Source organism: Ambystoma mexicanum, chromosome 1q (genome assembly GCF_040938575.1).
Source record: "Ambystoma mexicanum isolate Mex_15411 chromosome 1q, UKY_AmexF1_1, whole genome shotgun sequence".
Lineage (NCBI taxonomy): Eukaryota > Metazoa > Chordata > Amphibia > Caudata > Ambystomatidae > Ambystoma > Ambystoma mexicanum.
In genome coordinates this window covers 637,535,993-637,559,505 of record NC_090922.1, presented here as the reverse complement: position 1 = coordinate 637,559,505, position 23,513 = coordinate 637,535,993, and the positions used below count along the sequence as shown (strand labels likewise).

Here is a 23,513-nt window from a genome sequence, read left to right as displayed (position 1 = left end):
GAGAGAGCTAACAGACACATTTTCAATCTATTACAAAAATACACCTAGCACAAAAGAGAAACAAATCTATTTTAAAAAGTGTGTTAAATGTTAAAGGTATTTGTAACGTGCACCGTCACCAACGGAGTTGGTCCCCAGACGCTCTGGCGGATCTGCAAATGTGAAGGTGGGGTGGGTTAGTAGGTGAAGCGGGAGTAGGATAGTGAGAGGAGTGGTGTTCTGTTGGCAGCTTCAACTCTGTATACACCGGGTGCTGAGCTTTGGTGCGAGTATCGGATCGATGTCAGTCCTCGTGTGCTGTTGGTGTTGCTTATGTGTTGTTGCAGTGTTGTGAAGTGCGTGCGGGCTGTTGTGCAAGAGATGGTTGTTTGAGATTTTTGAGTGGGATAAGTCTGCAGAAATGCTGAGTTTTTTTGTTAGTCGGTTGTATGAAGGTTAACAGAAGTTCAGAAATATGTCCGAGTGTGGCACTCGCCAATCCTCCCAATTTCCTCAGGATGGGCAGAAGGGCTATGCCTGGCAGGGTTTGGTTTGTGTGGGCCGCTCCCTGTGCTGTTCTAACATGCTTTGCAAGTGTTCTGATTGCTCCTCAACGTTCTATTCTAGCCAGTTCTGTAGGTGTTCTGATACTGATGGATAGGTTGATGTGGGTTGGGTGTCTGTCTATTCTCCTCCTTGGTGCTGGGCTGGTGTAGCGGACTCCTCTCAAACTTTCTATCTAAATGCGCCAGCCGGTTTGGATATGGTACGAGTGGGTGAGTCATTTGGGGCTTTCGTCTGGGTCTGAGTATGTGATCAGTCTCTGGAGGTCTCCTTTTGAGGCTATTTCCCATGATATCTTATTGTCTGTCGTGTGGTCGGTTCTTTGGGTTCAGTGTTTGTCCATTTGAGAGTGGCCCAGGGTGGTGTTATTTTCGTTGTTGTTTTAATGGGGTGCGCATTTTAGTGCGTCGCTGTTGTGGTTATGCTGTGAAGAGCCATGATTTGAGGAGTTTCCTCAATGCTAGGTGGTTTGTTGTGTTCCGTATATTCTTAGGTAGGTCATTCCAGGTTTTCGGTGCCTGGTGAGAGAAAGAGGATCCTCCGAGTTTTCTTCTGTTATAGGGTTTTGGTTCCAGACGGATGTTGGTGCTTGATCTCAGTGTTCTTGTCGGTTGATGTAGGCATAGTTTATCGCTTAGGAATTCTGTGCCTTGTTTGTGTATTGCTCTGTGCGTGATGCACATGGACTTGAACTTTATTTGTGCGTTAAATATATTATCATTTATCAGTAGTAAAGAAAATCTACTTAAGTTAAAAATATTCAAAGAAAAATATGGAATCAAGTCAAAATAGGTCAATGTCCGTTCCAATCTGTGTAAGATAGTGCCTGCACCCACTGGGTCACAATTTTCCATCTGAGCAATGTAGCTCAAGGGGTTAAAGTGTTTACGAGTGGGCAACATAACATACAGAAGAACCGTACATGAGGGCATGCACAAAGCAGGTGCAGTGCCATTTCTGAGTGTTTTTGCAAAGGGCAAGTTTTAATGGTTGTCATACATACAGAGTGGTGAAGGGGGAAGAGCTGGGGGCAGCAACATCTGACACGTATCGCAAACATCAAATACAATATTTACAGATATGTAAAACATTGCTATCTAGGTTGTGGATCATTCCGGTGTGGGAAGGATTGAGGCTGACACTGATGATGTAAAGTAATACGCATTGATACTCCCCCAGCTGCCACTCTAGCACGTGGCGTAATACGAAAGTCTTAATGAAGTGTATCTTCAGTCACTTGATTTATAACCAGTATGTGTGTCTTTGCTTCTGTTCCTTGCATTGAATTCCTGTTAAAAATAAGCATTGGTCAAAGTAACAGTTATGGTTCTTGTGTACGTATTATATAAGCATTTGCCTGCCACTGACATATGTTGAGGTAGTAACACCATGTGCTGTGTGTTGCCATATTAAGGTAATCTAGGTGTGTTGTAGTAGTTCCTGGGAAATTCCTATACCCTGCTCACACAAAAACCGAAAATGTTGGGTTTGTGAATGATTGTTCCCAAATGCACAGGTGACTGAAGAATTGTTTAGGAGGAATACGAACAGATGTTTTTACGGCGTCATGACTGAGCGATGAGCATCTGCATCTTATTATCAGTTTACGCATAGGCTGCATGTAAAGCATCGCACCAAGGCTGCTATCGTTATGATGCAGCACGGTTCAGCAAATCATTGTGTCTTGTTGTGTAGATTGCTTCCATGTAGGCTGCTCTGGGGTTACTTGAAAGTACTCTGAGTAATGAAAAGGAGGAAAAGGGGATAAGAAAGGGTAATAGGAACCAGGGGTGGCCTGGGAAACAAAAGAGGCCCTGGAAATGATTTTTCAAAGTGGCCCCATATTACACATTTTCAGCAAGCTTAACCCTTTACCTATGTAAAAATGTAGAAATAACATAGGTTGCCACAAATAAGAGGCCAGGGGTGCAGAGGCCTACTGGGAAATCTCCAGAGTTCCAATAGGCCAGTCCAGCCCTGATAGGAACAGGGACACAGGGCTGCGACAGACTGGGGGAAAAATGTATGCAGGCCGGATATTAATTTTAGTACTCTGAGTGGGGGCAGGACAGGCTAGCACTGCTTCTAAAAAGCATGCCAGCAATATTTGCTCACATTCATCTTGGAAAAACTATGGAGCGCAAGGCCAGAGAGAAAGCTATGATGTTTTTTGTTTGGGGTTATTACAAATTATGAGGCATGAGCAGACGCCCCTCTGCATAGCTGCACCAATATTTCAAGCAAAATCCCCAAGACAGAACGGCACTGTACATCTGCTCCCTTTTTAGTTTTGGCTATTAGGTTGCGCTGAAAGCACTACGTTTAAGCCGAAACTATTGTCATTAAAATAAGAACATTAACATAAGAGCTTGAAATAGGGGATTTGTATGAGGGTCTCTAATGCTTTTCAATGCAGATGACATATGATGATGGATTTGTGTTATTTGGCTTTGTGTGCCACCCATCTCTAAGTCAAATCTATATGATTTTCCTCCCAACCCCACCCATCTTCCCTCAACCCCCCCTTTTTTGCACTCTTTTACCTGCATTTGTATTTTGTGCTGAATATGTCAGCCATTTTTACTTCCAAAACGATGGCAGCCATGTGTTAATGTTACTAAAAAGTTATTTCACTTGATTGGTGCTTTAAAACATATTTACCGCAGCTTTTAAGTTATGTTACATATTTAAATGTATTTTTGTACTCAAAATAAATACGCTACTGTTATAGTTATGTTTTGTTCTGAAATGGCTCTCAAAATGTCCATCTACTTGCTTGCAGGTGTGGGTGTGAAGTGTTTTCTGCTGTACGTAGTACCTGATTGGGTATGCAATTAGTGATGTGATTGGATCTCCAGACTGTGTTTGTTAATCTCTCTCAAATAAAAAAGTGTGTAAGGACACAAACAATGTCTTTGGCTCAACAGTGGTTTGACTTTTAAGGAAACCAGAAGTCTGGTGGCTGCGAGTGCAGGAGGACTGAAGCCGCTCAACTCTTTTGTTGGTATGTTGCTTTATTAAGGTAAAAGGGTTCCCTTAAACATTGGATGTGATTATGTTATGTGTTGGTGCAATTGTGATGATTGTGTGTATGTGACTCTGTGTGGGGAGAGGGCTGTTTAAAAGTCAGATGTTTAACATGTGATAAAAACATGCCACATGTTCTGCATTATTGTGCGTCCAGCATTACTGTCCTGTTAGCTGTTAAGTTTCACCAATAAATGGCACAGAAAATGGGCCATTTACCAGGACGAAAGTGACGGAATTTCCTTATGCAAAGAGAATGCGATGTGCAAAGTAAATAATCAGTGCACAATAAGTGCACAATCAGACTGCAAGGCTAATTCAGAAGACATGTTTACTTTGCCCAAAGATATAAAACGTTTCAAGTAATGTGAAAAAAACATGGATGTGTTATTCTCCATGCATATAGAATTTTTGTACTGATTTCCAGGTAAATGCTAAGCAATCATGCAAGATGCGCGTGGAACGACTGGAGGTCAAAATTAGCTACCAGCCAGTGTTGTCAGGTCTGCAATGCTACAACATGTATTGCAGATTAATGGGCGGGTGGTCTGTCAGCAAATGATGCAATAGAACCTGGCAGGAATTTCTACGTAATGGAGCCAGCATTGACGTAAGTGCTGTTACACAGGAATTCTTGCCTTGTAGCTATTTGCTCCTCTTTAAACATGTGAGGCAGTTGCAGCTTGCTTGAGACCACAAGACCCTGTTCTGAGGTATTACAATTGCTTGGGCATATAGATCAGATGTATAAGACATGCAACATTCTCATATTGAACATCTTCAAAGAACAAGACATAGCTCATTCGTTGTCTTTTATTTCTGCATAATTGGTGAAAGCACATCTTCAACCCTTTTTCCACACACACAGAGTTGTCCTCATGGAGATGATGTTGGGGCACTTTTACAATTTTCATCACCCTGTCACGATTTCCCCAGATGTACTTGCATGCCAGGGGAGTGATTGGAAGGGTAGAGAGGGGACAAGAAACAGCTCATTCTCACAGCAGTCCTTAGGTGCATGCTGTCAGACTTAAAGGAGAGAGTTAACTGCTTGTAACATTGTAGCTTCACTAGAGTAGTCTCATTAGGTGTAAAGAAGTTAGATGCCCCCACACAAATAAGTGTGCCCCTCTAACACGTCTCTGAAGTTAGCGCCTCTTCAAACATTTGAAGGGTTAGCCCCTACCCCCTGAAATTTTAGATTTCTTTGTGCCCCTGGCTTTGTGCTCAAATCATTTGTTCCCTGCAAACATTTAACAAAAGGCAACCCCCAGTCAAGAGGTGGGTTACTGCTAGGGACTGGATGGGTTATTTCACAGAACAAGTATTGAACCCTGCAAAGAATATGTCCGGTCTCTTTAGGAAGCAGAGAATATATATATAGCCTGAGGGGGCATGCCCCTGCCTCGCTTTGAAGCTAAGCTCGGTCAGTCCTGGCTACTGCATGGATGGGAGCCCCAGATGCCTATTTTAGTATGGACTACAGATAGCTACGAATATCAGGAAAACAGTTGGAATAAATGAAATGCTTTTTTGCTCTCCCAGGCCCCCACCAGGTGCCCCCTTCATATGTGTCAGCTCCCCTCACCCCCCTGAAGGTCTCCTCGCCTCTGCTGGCCTCTCCCATTCCCCCCACAACACTCAGTGTTTCTGTGATGCAGTTTACTTTGAGATGTCAGCTATTCACAGAAATACCCTAGGTTATAGCTGAGGGTATGGGAAAAAATCTTTGAGCCTTGTGTTGCAAACCCTTGTCCCTAGCCCCCCTGCAACTCTCAAATTTCACTTGGTGTCCTCTTGCTTCCCACCAACTCTAGCCACATGGCATTTGCATGTTGTTTGAGCTGCAAAACATTTGTTTCTGTGTTTCATTTTCTGATACCCTGGACTATAACCTGGGGTATAACTGTGGCTATCTCTCGCATTGAGAAAAGAAAAAGATGGTGGCTATTTCATTTATAAACACCTGGATTCTTTTCAATTTACCTGGGATAAAGCTGTTTATTTTGGAGGAGGGGGCATACCCTTCTCCGTCAAATATTTTAAAAAAAAGTCAATGCCCTATACATATTACAGGGCCTGCGGTTGCGCCCTGTAGTTAGGGTTAAGTTGCTCAACTCATAGAGCATTGTTTGGGCGGCTTATAACTTGGCCATCCCCTGAACGAATCCAAAAGAAATTTTGAAAACAAGGTTATGGCCCCCTCAGAATGATTCTCTGGTGTTTGGTGTGGTTTTGTCCGCGGGGGTGGGGGGGGCAAAGCTATAGGGCGGGTACAAAAATGTGTGGAAATCCTCATAGACGCAATGAAAAACATTGTTTGCTCACGCCTACAGTCCAAACCGTCGTATAGATTTTCAATAACTTTGTGGCAGCAGCAATGCTTTGTCCTGAAAGCATGCTTTTGTAAATTGGATGGAAAAGAGTGGGAGCAGTCGCTGAATGCTCTGCGGACAGCACGGTAGTCCGCGGATGACGCCATGAATGAGCAGCTTGGAAAACACATTTCAGGTTATTTCATTGCTGAAAGAGAATATAGAAATGGTAGGGGAGTGGTATAAAGATGGTATGGAGTTGTTTTATAGGTGAAAAAGGCTTTGCAGATGCCATTGAGTTTGCGGTCACCTGTTTGTGTCCACTGACATTACATGGATGGGGGGTTGAGGGCGAGATTTGTTATTTGATGATGTATTGTACATAATTTTATTGTGCCGTTTGTGGCCAGTGGCCACATTCTTGGGCCATGCCCCCAAGAATCTGGCCACTGGCAACACACACTATAGTAATGTGTATAGTAATTATAGGTAATGCAGTGGGCGTATACAGTATTTGTAATATGGTGGAATAATATAATTAAAGTGTATATGGTATTTATGATTGTAGCCAGTGGTCGCATTGTACGAAAAGAAGTAGTGGAACTATGTTTCTTGCACTCTGCATCCACTACTCAGAAACCCCATCACCACATCCCATCCCACACACAATACAAACCCCCAAAGAGATGTACCTGCTGTTTAAGGGTATGTTTAGTGCAGTGTATTAATAGTGTAAATTTGAACTTCTTCTTACAGTTTAATTTTAAAACAAAACTGTTCCCCCAACCACTCCTTTTCACTTTGACCACTAATTGTAGCACAGTTGAGGACATTGCTTTCTGATGTGTCCTTCACCTTTTAGACAGGCAGGAGTTGTATTCTCATTTAATGGTTATGTGATACCATTAGCATTATGGAGCAGGTCCTGGATGGCTGATTTGTTTTCCTCACTGACTGTCTTTACCAGCTGCAGCTGGGCTATTTGTACTGTAGCACCTCACTGTTTACCTGTAGAGTACCCTAGGATTTTATCCTATAATTGTGGTTCTTCCATATGTATTTCGTTCCTCAGGCTCACCTGATGTATTTCTAGTGGTATGTTAATGACACATAGGTTTCATTAAAGTTCTATGAACTAATTTGTGCCCTGTTATTTTACCTCTAATTGTCTAACTGCGATTGGGTGCTGCTAACAATCTGCGTGTCAATGCTAGTTAGATGGAGATATCTTTTACTCTGATACCTGTGCTCTGTTTTTCTCCGACGCTCTGGCCACTATCTTTGGGCCGTCTACTTTCACCATTCTATGAGGCCAAAAACCTTCACCCAAAAGCTGAATGTCTGTAGAGCCCTGGTTTTATGTAAGTTGGACTACTGCAAGAGCCTGTTCATTAACCTCCCTCTTAGTCGTGTATGTCTCCTTTGGCTAATAAATAATAGGGCTGCAAGACTTGTCTTTGGCTTCAAGCTCAGGGATCGTATCACTGGATATATAAAATGTGTACATTAGCTCCTGATACTTGAAAGTACTGCAATATGTGCAACTTTGTTTCCCTACATACTGCCCTGATAGAGCCCTCTGCTGCTGTAACTCTAATACTCTGCTTGTCAAATGCTTTTAGAAATAGAGAGTGGGAGGAATGTGTCTGTCTTCAGCTGTTGCTTGTGTTTGGAGCAGCCTTGCTATTCCTGTTACACTTGAGCTGGACTTCCTTAAGTTCCCGAAAATGTATGAACACTCTATTTTTCTGTTCCTGTTTTACTTAATCTCTTCTCTACTAACGTATGCCACTGCCACTGAGAGTGGTGTCCTGGTCCATCATAAACTTTACAGGTTCCAGGCTGTATATATAGTCGCCATTGGTAAGCCCCCTCCCCCTTCATCATTGACCTTGCGGGTCTACCGTTTTGTGGATGTGTACCATACTCTTGCGACTGCTGTGCTTCAGTAGGTAGCTAGTGGCGTTCTAATTTGGTATGTCTTGGCACTTTCCTTCTGGGCTTCAATGAGCACTTCCTAATGTCTTCTACTCTTTCCATTCATGCACTTGTTTTACTGCACAATGCATATGTGCATTTAAAGCAGCAGTGTGTACATTGTTTTGGATAAGCAAGTGAAATGCATATGCAGAGGATTGGTAGAACATTTTTAGCAGTAGTTGGTGTGTTGAAGTTTAATATGTTGATAGGGTATATGAACAGTTTTGTTTAGTGATTGGTAGATATATGTGTGAATGGTTTAAAGCAGGCAATGAGGGACTGTTACAAACATAAAAGTAAAAAGAGTAGAATGGCTGTCTTGTGTGATGGTGTACATGTGCAATCCGGGTTTTTTAATAAGGCATGGGCTAGACAAGGGAATGCAGAGACTGTGGATAGTCATGAAGGGCAATGGATTATGGTATTTATTGCATACTAGAAAGATGAATTTCTGACAAAAAATTGTTTCTGTGCTTTTTTCTTTTTCTCTAGCATACAATTGTCTATTATTTCCATTAGCATAGTAGAACATGCTAATGGGAATGTTGGAGTATCTTATTGAGTGTAACTACTTTACTGAACATTGTAAAGTAGATGGAGTATATAAGCCTATTTATTTTACTGTGAAAAGTGGTTCCTAAAGGAACCTTTTTTAAAATGTTTTTTAAAATATATTTATTTATGTATTTATTTTTGCAAGAGAGGCCAGGAAGTACTGTGGGGAGAGAAATGAGGGAAGGGGCACCAACCATAGATATGGAGGGACAGGTGGACAGGGGAAGATGTGGCGCATGTGTTATATCTAAGGTAGGGGGCAGTGTTTCTCATGCTCCTTGATTAGAGCTTCTAAAGCACTTCAAAATTGCCCCCCTGCAGAATGGTCCATTGCAGTATATACAGAGTACTGTTGAAAGATATGAATCAACAGCCTCTCTTATCGCTTGCAAGGTAGCTGGTGGGATTTTTTGTACCACAGGAGTAGGCTTTGTGGTTGCTGTATTGGTTGCGGAAGATGGGGTAGAGGAAGGCAGCCTACTACTTCCTAAGAAAGGAACAGTCTTTCTGAGAGCATCCCGGTGGTTAGATTTCATGTGGCGGCACATGGAGGTGGCCCCATCGGAGTACTGCCCAGTTTGTCCAGTGCATTTCACTTTGGTAGCTTTAGCCTTTGGTACATTCCCAACAGTGGTAAAGGACTGCCACACCCATGATTCTCTCTGGGTGCTAGAGTAAGGCACTTCCTCTATCTCATCTTCCTGGTTCTCTTAATTGTTTTTTGAAGTATTGCACTTTTTCGCTGTGTAGGTCCCCCAGCTGGTGGTGGTGGTGGTGGTTCCTGGGAAAGACGGATGGTAATAGCTGATGTCATTTTTTAAGACAAATATCAGTTTTGCTAATATTCTTCCAAGCATGTGCTGTGTGCTAGATTGTTAATGGATAATGAGTACAAATAGGTGTAGGAGCTGTGCAAGGGTAAATATTCAGATTAAAATGTCTTAGATCAGATAGAAATGCATTTTTGCGGTGTTCGTGAAGCACAGAACCATTTGGGAAGTCCAGATGCTTTTGCGAACACAACATCATGCCGCGCGCACGCTGTCACATGACACTGCCCGATAACTCTGCAGTGACATCAGACGTTCACAAACATCGGTGAACACAAAAGCAGTGGAAAAACTTGTAAAAAGTGTATAGAAGAGTTACAAATGTTGCTAGAAGGTGGGGAATTTCAGAGTTTTAAGGTGAACCTTTCAAAATTGGACAACAATGCTACTATATTGGGGGTACGTATGATATTAGGAAACAGTTGCATATTGGGCTGCATTGGGCATGAAATTCAATGAAAAAACGTTGTTAAAGGGCCATTATGGTTACAACTAAAACTGAAGCCCCCGCTGAAATTCGACAGTTATGGAATGCTAAGCAACCATAACTAGTGCCATCATTGTGCACTACTAGACTAACACCCAGGACATCAAAGATGACATCCCAAATGTCATCGATGTCATACCACATAACCACATGCCACACAACCAAAGTAAAACCACACAACCAAAAGGAATGTCCCCTTATTTACCTCACTTTATCCTTCAGCCTTACCCTACCACCCAGTGTGACCCATTGGGTGCAATGGACAGCCCTGTGCCTACTTTACCTAAGGCCAGGCTTTCTGCCATTTCTCGGGCCCTGCACTGTGATAGGAACTAGCCTTTTAACCTGCCATAGGAATTTATGAACCACAAGGAGGGCTCCCTGGCCTCTTTGTCCCCTGAAGTTGCCACTGTCTTTTATCACCCCCGGTCCCCCTCAGATGCTTGAAGTATCCAGTGCCCATGGCCTGCAGACATGGTCACTGGTTATTCTGCCCTAAATGGTTCGATGTGTAAATAGCCCCGCAAAAATATTGCCATGCAAAAATATCGCCATATTTCTGCGGTGATATTAAGGCATGGCACCTGCGGGGGACATCACAGCAACGCCCGTATTATTTCAAAAGGAGCGGGGGACACCCCCGCAACCCCGCTCCCAAAAACGCCCTAATATTATCCCCACTAAAAATATCGCCTATTGCCATTCCCGACGACCATATATACGGCGATATTTTTGGTGGGGATAATATTACCTGATACCCCCTAAATGTAGCCTCAAATGGCTGGTGGCCTCAGTGGCTCTTATGGCCACCAAGTATGCTGCAGGGAAACATGTGCTCCTTGTACCCTCCTGGCAGACCATAAAATACCTCAGTCAAATGCTGTTTCAAACAATTATTGGCGCCATACTGCACCATGCTGCCCCCACCCTCGCCCTTCCGAGTGGCAGGGTGAACCCCAGAGGGCTCCGATCAGGGGTGTATCCAGCATTGCAAGAGTGTTGGTCGAGCCATGAAAAAAGTCCTGCTACTTTTGCCCAAAATGTAGTGCACGCAATTCCATATGGTTTCATTTGCGCCCACACACCACCCATCCTTACCCCAATCTACTTTTTTGGTGACATAAGTGGTAGATTGAATTTTAACACATAACAGAAAAAACTGCAGAATCATTACAGATGCAGGGAACTCGCCTATTAGATCTCTGTCCAGGCGCTCTAGGGCAAAATATACGCAAACCTCCTAATTTGTATATGGATTGCACCAACAGAAATGACTTCACAGAAAAGGACATTACAAGGAGCATCATCAGTGTTTGATATTTGGAGGCACCACGGAAGTAACTTTAGAATAAGTTTTCATAAGTAAGCCAAGTGGCAAATAACTTTGTGGTGCAAAATACCTAAATTGCATTTTTGTTATATATGGAGCAACTCTATAGTCAGTCTTTTAAAAAAAATAACAGCATGATATATTAATATAAGCTCAGAAGTGAATCCCTTACAGAGCTGCAGATAAGATAGTGTGATTAAATCATCTGCCCAGGAACACACACTTTGGGTTAATCGTGAACCCTGAATGTGGACAATTCAAGCAACTGTGCACATCTTCAGGGTAAGGTGTCCTGCTGCCAGGACAATGCGCGTGCATTGTCCTCCCAGTGGGACACCTTTCCCGTCGGGCACCGTCATGGAGGTGCCGAACGGGAGAGCTGTCCCACTAACAGAAGTCCTGGTCAGGCTCTCAAATTAGCCTGTTGCCCACCCTGCTCGGTGCGCCAGTGGCTCCGCTGTGTCCCTTTTAATTATTATTCAGCATAGGATTTGGCAAGACAGAGCAACAAGTCTGTCAACCACGAGGGCAGCCTATTCAAACCCATTCTATCTGACAAGGTCTGGAACCAAGGCTCAGGTTCCCCAGAAGATTGTCCGTGGGCCTGAATCCAAAGTAGCAAATGGGGTACCCAGTTACGCATATTTGTGTCTGTGTACTCTACTGGGATGAAGGTAGCTATAGTGTATTTATTTGTGGCTACTTTTGGGCACTTTTCAAAGAAAGCACTAAACAGAATTTCACAAAACCACAAAAGGTTTTTGAGTCACACAAGATGTGAGGTCCTCGCAATGGTGTGCCCTAAATCCATTAAGTGGTTCAGGCTGTAGCTGCAAGCAAAACCTTTTCCATGGAAAATGAATGTATAAATGTAATTTTGCGGACCACCACTATAACTTTCGGAGTCTGGTATATGTTCTATTGGAAAGTATTGTGGGGATTTTTCAAATAGCCCCAAAGTTATGTCACCCAAAATGTGTTCTTCCTATGGGGAATCCAACATACCCACAACTGCAGGTCACTTTCGCCATTACAATCTATAGGCATAGTAATCCTGATGCGGTTAGCAGTAGAACAGGAATAAATGGGACATTTTTATATAATGTCATTACCACTAAATGGTGTTACTGAACTGTTCTCTGTGGCACAGTTATTTTCATGGTCATTACATTTCGTGGTGCAGAACGTATGATGGATGTTATTTTGCGTGGCAAACGCATTATAATGTACAATATTTGTGCAGTAGAAAAAACCAAGAGGTGATGGCTGGAAGGTTTAGAATTAATCTTAACGTCTGCCATTGCTCTGGGCAACCCTGCAGACCATGCCCAGAGCAATGCCAGAGGTTAAGATTCCTTTTAAACCTTCCAGCCACCACCTTTTTGTTTTTTGCTTTGTCACCCTGAGTGGGACGGGTATGCCCAGGCGTAGGTTCTGTGCCTGCTGGACCTAGAGACACAAGCTACTCCTCATTGATGAGGCCCAACAAGGCTGAAACATGTTTGGGGATGCTTGGGGTCTCGTACAGAAGGGATGTGACCTAGCAGTTCAGGCTGGACTTCCCCTTTTGGGGTGGGACCAAGCCTGATTTGCATATGGTGTTCCCCCTTCTCTAATGGCTTGGCAGGCGAAGAACGATGGTCTGAAGGGTTGCCGAGAGCAATGCCAGAGGTTAATATTCATTCTAAACCTTCCAGCCATCACCTCTTTTTTTTTGCTTTGTCTCCCCGAGTGGGACGGGTATGTCCAGACGTGGGTCCTGTGCCTGCTAGGCCTAGGGACCCAAGCTACTCCTCACTGATGAAGCCCAACAAGGCTGAAACATGTTTGCGGATGCGTGTGGTCTCGTGCAGAAGGGATGTGACCTAGCAGTTTGGGCTGGACTGCCCTTTTTGTGGTGGGACCAAGTCTGATTTGCATATGGTCTTTCCACTTCTGTAATGGCTTGGCAGGCGAAGAACGATGGTCTGGAGGGTTGCCCAGAGCAATGCCAGAGGTTAACATTCATTCTAAACCTTCCAGCTATCACCCCTTTGTTTTTGCAATATTTGTGTTAAGGCATAATTTTAAGATGCCAGTAAGTTTGAATGTTGTTCCAAAATGATCAGCTATACTTTTTTGCATACAAAAATAACAAAGGATGAAAGGGTTCTGAAGGAGGTATTGAAGGATTCTCTCCTTCCGATTGTCAGCACCCGGGAGATGCGTCTTAGTCATTCATATGGCTCAGACTGCAGGTCTTACCCATCATTAAAACTCCATACTCTTTGCCATTTGAGCAGCTCAATGAACCTCCTGGTGCAATGTTCCCCTTAGATCTTCTGCCTCACTGCCTACCAATCTGCCCCACGTTGCCTATCATGCTGCCTCGCGGTTTATGTGTGCCCTTCATACAATCCCTCTTCTCCAAACCGTGATTGTAACCCGAGAAGGACTCTATCTTATTTGATGGAGTTCCTGGTTCCATGGTGGCCATTTTGAATGGGGTGCTCGCTGACAATGCTGTGCTCCTTCAGCTCTGAAAAAGCGGCCTTTTCAGCATTTGCTTCTTTAGTTTTGTATCACTTTTTTGGAGCACCCTGGCCTCATATTTGGGGGCTCATAGTTTCCTAGATTGAATCAGTGGGCCATGGCCGCATGTTAATGGTCCTTCTATTTTAATATGGGCTTCTTTGTCATTTACAGTGCACTGACGTGCGATATAAAGCTTAAATAATGCTTCTGTGTAATATGGCAGATCTTGACGTAGTGGTACAGTTGAACAATTTCCCTTCAGAATCACTTCTAAAATATTTATCTCAGAAATATATTTGTTACGGTGTGATTTTAAATGCGCCACTTGCTGTCATTGTTGTTAAACAAATTAGAGTAAAAATCATTCCAACCTTTCACCTGCCCCCAAACTGTAAAAGGATATTGTCCATGCAACCCTTTCTTACTGATTTTCTTTTAAACGTTTAGATAAATCTTACTTCAAATGTATAAGATTTTATAAAAATGCAGTACATATTTCGGTGTCATAAACGTTCTTATACATTTATTATTTTGCCCAAAACACCACTTCTTTCTCACAAGTTCTTGTAAGCTACTTATAAGCATCTTCTAAAGCAGGGGCATCGGTGCCCCTTCAATGCCCACATACTTCAGGGACCCTTTGCACCCCTAATGGACTGGCCCAAACAGAGAAAGTCGACTTGTGCCGTGGCAGCGGCGTGCTGTGTTTTCCAGCTACGCTCTCCCACGCAATGCTTTGCCAGTGGTTCCTTCATGGCTTGCATTCTCATCAATTCCTAAGATTTCCAAAAGCAACACTGTGGTGGGCGTCACCAGATAGCCCGGTGGAAATAGAATGTTCCAGCCCTTTATTTTTTAGAGAGATCTTCAAGCGAGATGTATGCGTCCCGTGGTGTTTTTGGAAAGTCTGCCAACTATGCTATCAGAGACTTCGTGGGGGGGCTGGGGTTACTTCACAACCAGAAACCTTTATGCCATTTCCATTATAGCAGGGCTCGGAGGAATGTCAGCCAGGAATCGAAGTGTTTATCTCCTCACCTTCATAAGAAGAGCTGACACAGCCTCTGAATGTCAGTGCACATATTTCCCTTGCATTGTGTTTGGCACTGTAAAAGCAGTCCTGGAAGTCATCATGCTGTGGACATTCGAGCTGATATCAAAGAGTGGGTGGGTTTTAAAGGGTACGACGTTCCTCTACTAACATCCATCGTTCCCTTTTATAACCTGGAGCATCTTGCCTGGATACCAGGAAAGGTCACAATGTTTTGCTTCCCCCCTTGTGGGGATTCAAAGCTGGGATCTGCTAGGAACACTCTAGGGCAGTGGTCTTCAAACCTTTTGGGCCTGGAACCCCCCTGAGCAAAATGTGGGCAGTCCGGGCCCCCCCAAAAATGCCAAATGGACAGTAAGCCCAAATGGCTATGAACTATTGCGCGCCGTCATTGTACCCTACTCCCATTATAGTCCCTGGGCTCCCCCACCTGCTCCCATCACAGTCTCTGGGCTCCTTCATCCCACTCCTACCCAGTCCCTGGGCTCTCCCCATCCCACCACAGACCCTGGGCTCTCCACACCCTACTCCCACCACTATCACATAGCTACCGCCCATCCTGCTCCCACCACAGACCCTGGGCTCTCCACACCCTACTCCCACCACTATCACATAGCTACCGCCCATCCTGCTCCCACCATAGTCCCTGGGCTCCCCCACCTTGCAGCCAGCACCGTCCCAGGGTCAGTCGCAGCTGGTGAATTATTTAAGTGGTGAGGCATAAATATTTTCCCCAGATATGGGTGGTTTGGGGGGATTTGCCCTTGGGAACTTTTTTTAAATAATGGGTTAAAATGATGCATTTTAGAGCATACTGAAAAAGAAATTGGGTAAAAAGCCAAACAGTTTGCAATAGGTGCTGGGGGGGGATGATATTTTTTACTGGACATCTATGATAGATATCCAGTAAAAAAGATAAAATCCCTGTCCTCTGGGCCCCACAGTGCCTAACACAATCAACATGATTGTGTGTGTATGCAAGGCGCTGGGGGGCCCAGGGGGAAAGCATGGTATTTTTGACTGGACTTCTATGATAGATGTCCAGTAAACAAAAATACCATCCCTGTCCCCTGGACTCCACAGCACCTCAGGAGAGCTGGTATTGGCAGGGGGCTAGGGGGATTGTGCAACAAAAGCATTTTTAAAATGGCTTTGTTGTACAACCCTCCTTTACCCTCCCCACTCCCCAAAATCAGCTCAACGGACCAAAACATTCACACACTCACACACATTCACACAGCAATCACTACCATTCACACGAGCACCCATCACCATACACTCACTCATAACACAAGCATACACACATCCATGCACATATTTAAATAACAAATAAATGAACATAAACATACCTTCTGCTCTGGTCCTGAAGTTTCCTCACCAGCACTCCAGCTCCTGCATCATGAACAGGAATTGGGAAGCAAGAGCTTCCTGGTTCATGAACATGTGTGCAGGGGCCTGCGTGTGGGTGCTGAAATGCCCCGCTCCAGACTGCTCTGTCAGTATGTGCGAGGAGGTGCAGGAGCTCCCCCTCGCACAAATATACATATAGTACCCCAGCCAGCATTTCCAATGAGCTATGCAAAGCTTACGAAGCAAAACGCCCCCAGCCATGCATGGCTCAGTGAGCATGTGCGGCTGGGGAACTGAATGGTCAAAGGGAAACACTGCTGTCAAAGGAAAACAATGTTTCCCTTTGACAGTTCAGACAGCCCAGGAGCACTCCATCAGCTGGAAAAAGCAGCTTAGGGAGTGCTCAATGTTTCACTGGGCCAGCTCCTAGACTCCTCCATAATGGGTGAAGGGGCCACTAGGTTGACGCCCCCTCGCCCAATTTTGGATGAGCTGCCAGGCTCAGACTGGCCTATAGGGTAATATGGCAATGCCCAAACAGAAATGCAAAATTCTAGTGTGGGCCAGTGTTTTTGGGTTAAAATTGGACACGTTTTTTTGGCCAATGTGGGCCAGTTTGATGAGTTACTGCACTGCGCAGCTAGTAGTTTTGACCATTGTTGCTGAATAAATATTCATTAAATATCACAATTTGCTTACATTTTTAACAAAAAGCACCCCCTTGGGTACTATTCAAACAGTCGGTCACTAAAGGAATGAATTGCCATCTACAACTGGGGGCCACTTTTTCATTGGTGCCTGTAACAGTTGTATGCTCCAGTCTGACCCTGTGAGCCGCCCCAGCCCATTTCCACCATTTTATATATATATGTTTTTTTTTATTTTTATTTCAGGCTGGGTTCTCACTGCCCCACCAGAATGCAGCCACAGACCTCTGCTCTGGGGTCACATCAGTGATCAATGTTTGCATTCTGCACTAATGTGCGATTAACATGAAATTGCTGCAGGCACGGCTGTCTGTGTAGGTAATGTGTGGGGTGCGGCTATAGTCCTGGAACGTCCCATAACAGGTGCAAATGGTGGGTGAATGTAAAACGTAAGATGCATAAAGCTGCATGTTGTGTTGGTCAGTGACTGAAAGGGTGGATATGAGGTCGCTGGTGAGCGGGACGGACGGGAGGACAGGGCAGAGGGGAACATATTTCAGCTCTACATAGTGCCACTACATTTTTTTACACTTTGATCACTGTCGGATATGCTTCCAAAGACAATTCTCTGCACCTGGAGGGGGCCACCCTAGTCTACATTGACTATTAGTCACGGGAGAGCCGTGCCCACCAATGTTCCAAGAATAGTCCAGGACACCCCCAGTACAATTCGGATGGCCCACGAGTATTCACGGTTCACTTTGGGATTTGCAATCTCACAGCAAACTCATAGGGCCTATTTCATGGAATGTTTTCCTATGGGATTGCACCATTATAAAACACTTCCATGAGTCAGGCCCATAGTGGGATTCGGGAGGACACCATGCATGGCCCGAATTAGCAAAAATGTGTTCTACACTCGTATGCGGCAGGCGCACGCGCAAATGTGGGAATCACCTTTATTCTACGGGTGGGTTCATTCACAAAAGTGAATCTGCGCAATCGAGCGGATTCGGCGCGTGCAGATTAACTGCAGTGAAGCAGCACACGCGCAAAATGCTGCCATGGGTCGTTGCGCGGATCAGAAAATCATAAAAGAGAAGAACTCTGATCTGCGTCATCCCTGTCGGAATCCAGGTGCGGAGGAAAGCATCCCTTCTCACAGTCACATAGTATTACTGCACTGCACACAATATAACTACAAATGAAATATCTATATAAGCACAATGCTCTCTCGCTTAGCAGTGCCTGTGTGCAGAGGTGTGCCAGCATGCAGAGGTCTGTGGGCATATACACAGACATGTATGAGCATGTGGGTGTGCATGCAGTTTTGTGTGTTTAGGCGCACGCATTCTCACGTGAAAACACATGCTTTGGTATGGGAGTGTGTCTAGAGATGTTTGTGTGTCCAGCAGTGTGTGTGCCTTTGCAGGTGTGTGAGTGCACAAGTGAGTATGCACACAGTGAGTGCTTCCTGCCAACAACGTAAAAACAAAGAAAATGCATGTATGTGTGGTGGGCACTCCCTGGAACTATCAGGAACACAGCCAGTCAGACATAGAGAATGAAGAAAGCCTATTTCTGACCACACAGGTCCAGGGAGAAGTGGAAAGGAATTCCAAGATGGCGGCCTCAGGTTTTATAATTTCCTTATTTCAGCGCATCTGATCTGTGGCACAGGTTTTCAATGCTGGGAAACAACGAGGAGTCGGTGACTAGTAAACTGATGATGCCAGTCAGAAGAAGCTATAGCGCTCCCTATTAATGGGCTGAAGACGAGAGAAACGAGAAAGGGAAGTGGCACCAGAGGAAAGGGGGCACTGTTGAGATCTGGCAGCAGAGAAACTGAATCAGGAGCTGCAACTGACCCAGGAAGTGCCCTGAGGATCTCTGCGTTTGCTAGCCTTGGGCCAAGGTGGAGGACTACATAGATCATGCAGGGAAAAGGTCTGAGGACATCGCCTGAGGAATAAATAAAGCTGAGTCGTACAAGACAAGACAGATGTGTGCAGACTGGACCAGCGTGCTACAAAAACAAAGGCAATCCCAGATACTGGTGGGAAAAAAAGAGGATATGACATGGAACAAGAAGACAAATGAGGAGCAAGCAGAAGGGAGGAAAGACATTGGAGGTAAGAATGCACAAGTGGGACCAGATAATTCAACTTGGGAAACAGAGTGACAATACCAACACTTCTAAAACGTACTGTCAATTAAAGAGCCTGAAACGGTGCATTATATGCAATGTAGAGAAAGTCTTAAGACATTATGAGATATAGGCAGCTCGGACCTGGAAGCCAAAGTACCAAAGTGTCTGAAAGACACTGTGAAGGAAAGAGAACTATTCATTGCATTCCAAGAAATGTAATAAAAATGTGAAAAGACTTTGTGAAACAGGGAGAAGCCTGACGCGACATCCAGAGAAGAGTAGGGAAATTGCCAATGCATCCCAAAGATACTGCGAGATAAAAAGAGCCCTGGAGGTGCACTCTAAGAAATATAAGAGTGGCAAAAGACATTAGGCTCCATTACAAATACAGCGGTGTGGAGAAAATAAAGCACCACCGTATTACAACTTTAATGGTCCGAGGAAGAGGAAGGACCTCCAGCAAAATGATGGAGGTCATTCCACTACCTTACTGCCAAAACTCAGCAAAATCAGCAGAATTACCACCAGTGGTAATCCTGCGGAAATCCCCATGGGTCCATATATGGGGACTAACACCGCCATACCACCACTGGTAATCCAGTGGTTATTCTGCTGGACCAAGTGGTGGTAACAGTAATTCCGTTTGGCAGTATTCAGCAGATTTACCAATAGAATAATTTGTAATGAGGCCCATTGTGAGATAGAGAGGACCCTGATGTTGCATTCTGGGAAACTCAGCGAAAGTAGCAAATGTTCTAGAAAACAGTGTAAGATAAAGAGAAACCCTGAAGGGGAATTCTGGGAAATGTAGTGAGTAAGATAGATTGAACCATGATGCTGCATTCTGGGAAACATAGTGAAAGTAGCGAAGCATCCAGGAGACACTGTAAGATAAAGAGAGTCCTTCAGGGATGTTTCATGCCTGCTAAGCCGAGGGCTACAGGCTTTGCTGAGGCAGCACAGGTGGTCCAGTCACGAGTGGCAGCCAATTATAATTATAATTCCACTGGCCTTTTCACTGTAATCACATTGCTCCACATGACCTGCTTTGTTATATCACGCATGCCTACACATGTGGATGGCTGTTGTTGTCATATGGAAGCCCCTACTATAGCCAGCCTGCGTGTATGGGTGGGGAAAGCAGAGGTTGAGAAGACATGAAGGTTTGATGGTTTTGTGTGTTAGTGGGTGTGTGTGTGTGTGCCTGTCAGTGTGGCCGGAGTCTTCTTTCCTCTGTGCCCCTTTTGCGCCTTCATGGTGCTCATGCCTGTCTGGTCTTATGTGTATTCTTCTACGTGCTGGCCTTTGTTTTGTATTGTTTTAAGAGTTGTTCTAGGAGTGTTTGTGTCTGTGTGTCCTAGCGCAGTATATGGGTGTATGGCTGCACCTGTCTGTGTGTGCTAGTTTGTCCATCAAACTAATAACGGATGATACTGTGGGATTCGGAGAATTGGGTGGGTTTGTACATAAGACCAGCATTATGCAAAATTGGCAAATCTTTGTATTTGTGGGACGTTGCGAAATGTGGGCAGTTATGTACATTAGTCTGGCAATGTGAAACGTACTACAATTTGTGCATTACTGTGTCATTATAGAAACTGGACAAAGGTGTGCATTACAGCAACACTATGCAAAGTACGTTCATCCATGTACAACCCCAGTATTGTGGGTACGTGGAAAGATATGTGTACTACTATGGCATTTTCAAAACTTGACAAATGTGTATTGGGGTAGCAATGTGAAACATGGGCAAATATGTACGTTATGAAACCGAGAGAAGCATAGATATTACTGCCAGTGACGGCTCGTCTATAACAGTGGTCTTCAAACTTTTTTGGCCGGGGCCCCCCTGGGCAAAATTTGGGCAGGTCGGGACCCCCAGAAATGCCAAATGGACAGTATGTATTGCGCGCCGTCACCTGCTCCCATCACAGTCGCTGGGCTCCCTCATCCCACGCCTACCCAGTCCCTGGTCTCTCCCCACGCCATCACACATCCTGGGCTCTCCCCACTTTGCTCCCACCACTATCCCATGGTTCCCGCCCATTGTGCTCCCACCATAGTCCCTGGGATCCCGTTCCCAACACAGTCTGAGGGCCAGTGGTGGCTGGTGATTTTTTTAAGTGGAGGGGCATAACTATTTCCCCCAAAAATGCATAGCGACCGAGCATAGTGAGGGAGCCCATACCAATAAAGGGGAGTTCGGGGGGGTTTCCCCCTGTGAATTTTTGTTAAATAATGGGTTAAAATGTTGCATTGTAGAGCATACATTTAACAAAAAAATGGGTAAATAGCCAAACAGTTTGCAATCGGTGCTGGGGGGCCCAGGGGGCAGGCATGACATTTTTTACTGCACATCTATGATAGATGTCCAGTAAAAAGATACCATCCCTGTCCCCTGGGCCGCACTGGGCCTAACACAATCCACATGATTATGTTTGTATGCAAGGCGCTGCACATTCATACAGCAATCACTATATCACCATACACTCACTCATAACATAAGCATACACACATCCATACACATGTTTAAATAAAAACAATGAACATAAACATACCTTCTGCATTGGCCTGCGTGTGGGTGCTGAAACGCCCTGCTCCAGGCTGCTCCGTCCGTATGTGCGAGGAGGCGCAGGAGCTCCCGCTCAGACATACAGACATGCAGTGCCCCGGCCAGCATTTCCAATGAGCTATGCAATGCTGGTGAAGCAAAACGCCCCAGCACTTGCATGGCTCGGTGAGCATGTGCGGCTGGGGAACTAAACTGAACTGTCAAAGGGAAACAGCATCCCTCCTCCCTTTCCATGGCCGTGTGTCACAGATCAGGAGCGAATGCGCCAGGAACAGAAGTGTACCTGGCGTGTCTGCTCCTGAAATGGAACAGGAAGGCGAAGGTAAGTGGAGCAGGAGGGAAATATGTGGAAAAGGGAGGCAGGGTACGCAGGGGGGAACTTACCTTGTTACCCCGTGGGGGAGATGGTGGCCTCTAGCCCTGAGGAGGCTCAGAGTGGTGGGATAACTGCATGGTAATGCCCCCGCTCTGAGCCTCCCAATTGGCTGGGATGACAAAGCCTCCTCCCCGCTGTGTACTAATTAACAGTACAGCAGATTACAGAGTGATGGGGTGGTGTGGAAGATGGCCAGAGTGGGAAGAGACTGGGAGGCAGACTGGAAAAACAAGGGGTTAACTGGCAAGTGATGGGTAACTGCAGCAAAGGGCTGACATTCCTAGCAATGCATTGAAGAACCTGGAAATGCCTGATTACTGGGGCATTTTGGAAAATGGCAATGTCTGCTGAGGGCATTTTGGAGACTGAGCTGGTGGGTACAGTAGTTTGGGGCTTATTGTGTCTTATGGTTGCAGGCATTCATCGCTGAAAAAGCTCTCACTGTTGTTGAGGGTATTGGTCTCAGGTACTTTCAGTCCTGCACGTTCCTCACGCACTGAATTCACTCTGATATTGGAAGCAACTCAATATGCACTGTGTGCATTCTGCACATTCTACACGAAAATGCACTGTAGGTGGCCAGCCCAACTATCCTATCCCAAGGGTGCAGCTAAAAGACCTGAATTAATCAGACATCGGAATAACAACCGATTAATTTCTCAACAGTCGTAGTCCTGTTCCATAGCTGCCAAGTGGCCCCATGCCATCGATGCCTCCTTGAGCCAGTCCTGGTTTTTCCCATTGCTTGATGGTACTTGTAGGCCCAAACTTAGAAAAACGAAACTACAAGTTCCAGAATGCAATTGGTGGGGTAGGGGGGAAGGAATGGCTTAAGTTGCAACTTATGAGATGGTCCCCTTAGCAGCTAATCATGACCGGTGGTCCAACAGCTTACCCGTATCACATTCATTTGAACGCTGTTTTGGAAGAAGTGCCGTAGCTGTGGTCCTATTTCCTCCCAGGTTTTCCCCAATTGCCGGAGTCTCTCCAGTTCCTCAAACGTGCTGTTTGCCTGCGAACATGAACATAGAAGAACAGCAAGTGTCATACGACTTAGACAAGTGAAGAGAGCATGAAACCAAAGCCAACACCCTGGGCCCCAAGTCAAAATAAAGCCACGTAGCATATTTTTGATATTTACAAGGTTGCAAAAAGAAACCACTATTTCAGGCTGGTTACACCATCCTAAACGTCAGAAGATCGTCCCTTCCGCACTGTTGTCAGTGCTGCTGAGCAGTCCCTCCCTCCCCACCACCACCCTATTGATGGTAAAAGGTATGGTAGACTGCCAGCAACTCTGGTCCCCTGGCACTCTAGGAATGCCCAGCACATTACACTTCTGTGGTACTCGAAGGGGAGGCAGCACTCGGTGCACGGCGCTGCAGTACAAATGCACTGGTGGGTCTCCTTCATGAACCGATTCTGCCCTCACTTTACACAATCTGAACCTGTCAGCCCCACTTGGGATCTTCTGCGTCAGGATCCAGCTGCCATAGCAGGCTCTGGGAGGCCGAGCGTTCTCTATTGCGGCACCTGAAGGATGGAGCTCACACCCAATCAAGTCTCCCACTCGTTCATTGCCTCTGCAATAAATACGTCATTTCTTTATGCGGATTTAGATGCCTATACACCCTGATATTAACCTGATCCTGTGTAAAGTAAACAGAATCTCCCTTAAGAGGAGGCTAGTTTTTACTCCAAAAATAAAATATGCCGATGACAGCCCAATCAATACTCAGGTGGTTTCACTTCAACTTTTATTGATCCAGTTTATTTCAGCATACTTA

The 23,513-nt window shown here is 45.0% G+C and overlaps 1 protein-coding gene across 2 annotated transcripts in view; it reads right to left on the bottom strand.

The window, feature by feature from the left end:
• The window catches only part of ABCA4 (ATP binding cassette subfamily A member 4), a 1,737,150-nt gene that overhangs the window by 927,389 nt on the left and 786,248 nt on the right, over window positions 1–23,513 (bottom strand). For both annotated transcript variants that reach the window (XM_069641223.1, XM_069641222.1), the window contains exon 11: window positions 22,622–22,738. In XM_069641223.1, coding sequence (XP_069497324.1) covers window positions 22,622–22,738 — 117 coding nt within the window. The remainder of the gene's footprint in view (window positions 1–22,621; window positions 22,739–23,513) is intronic.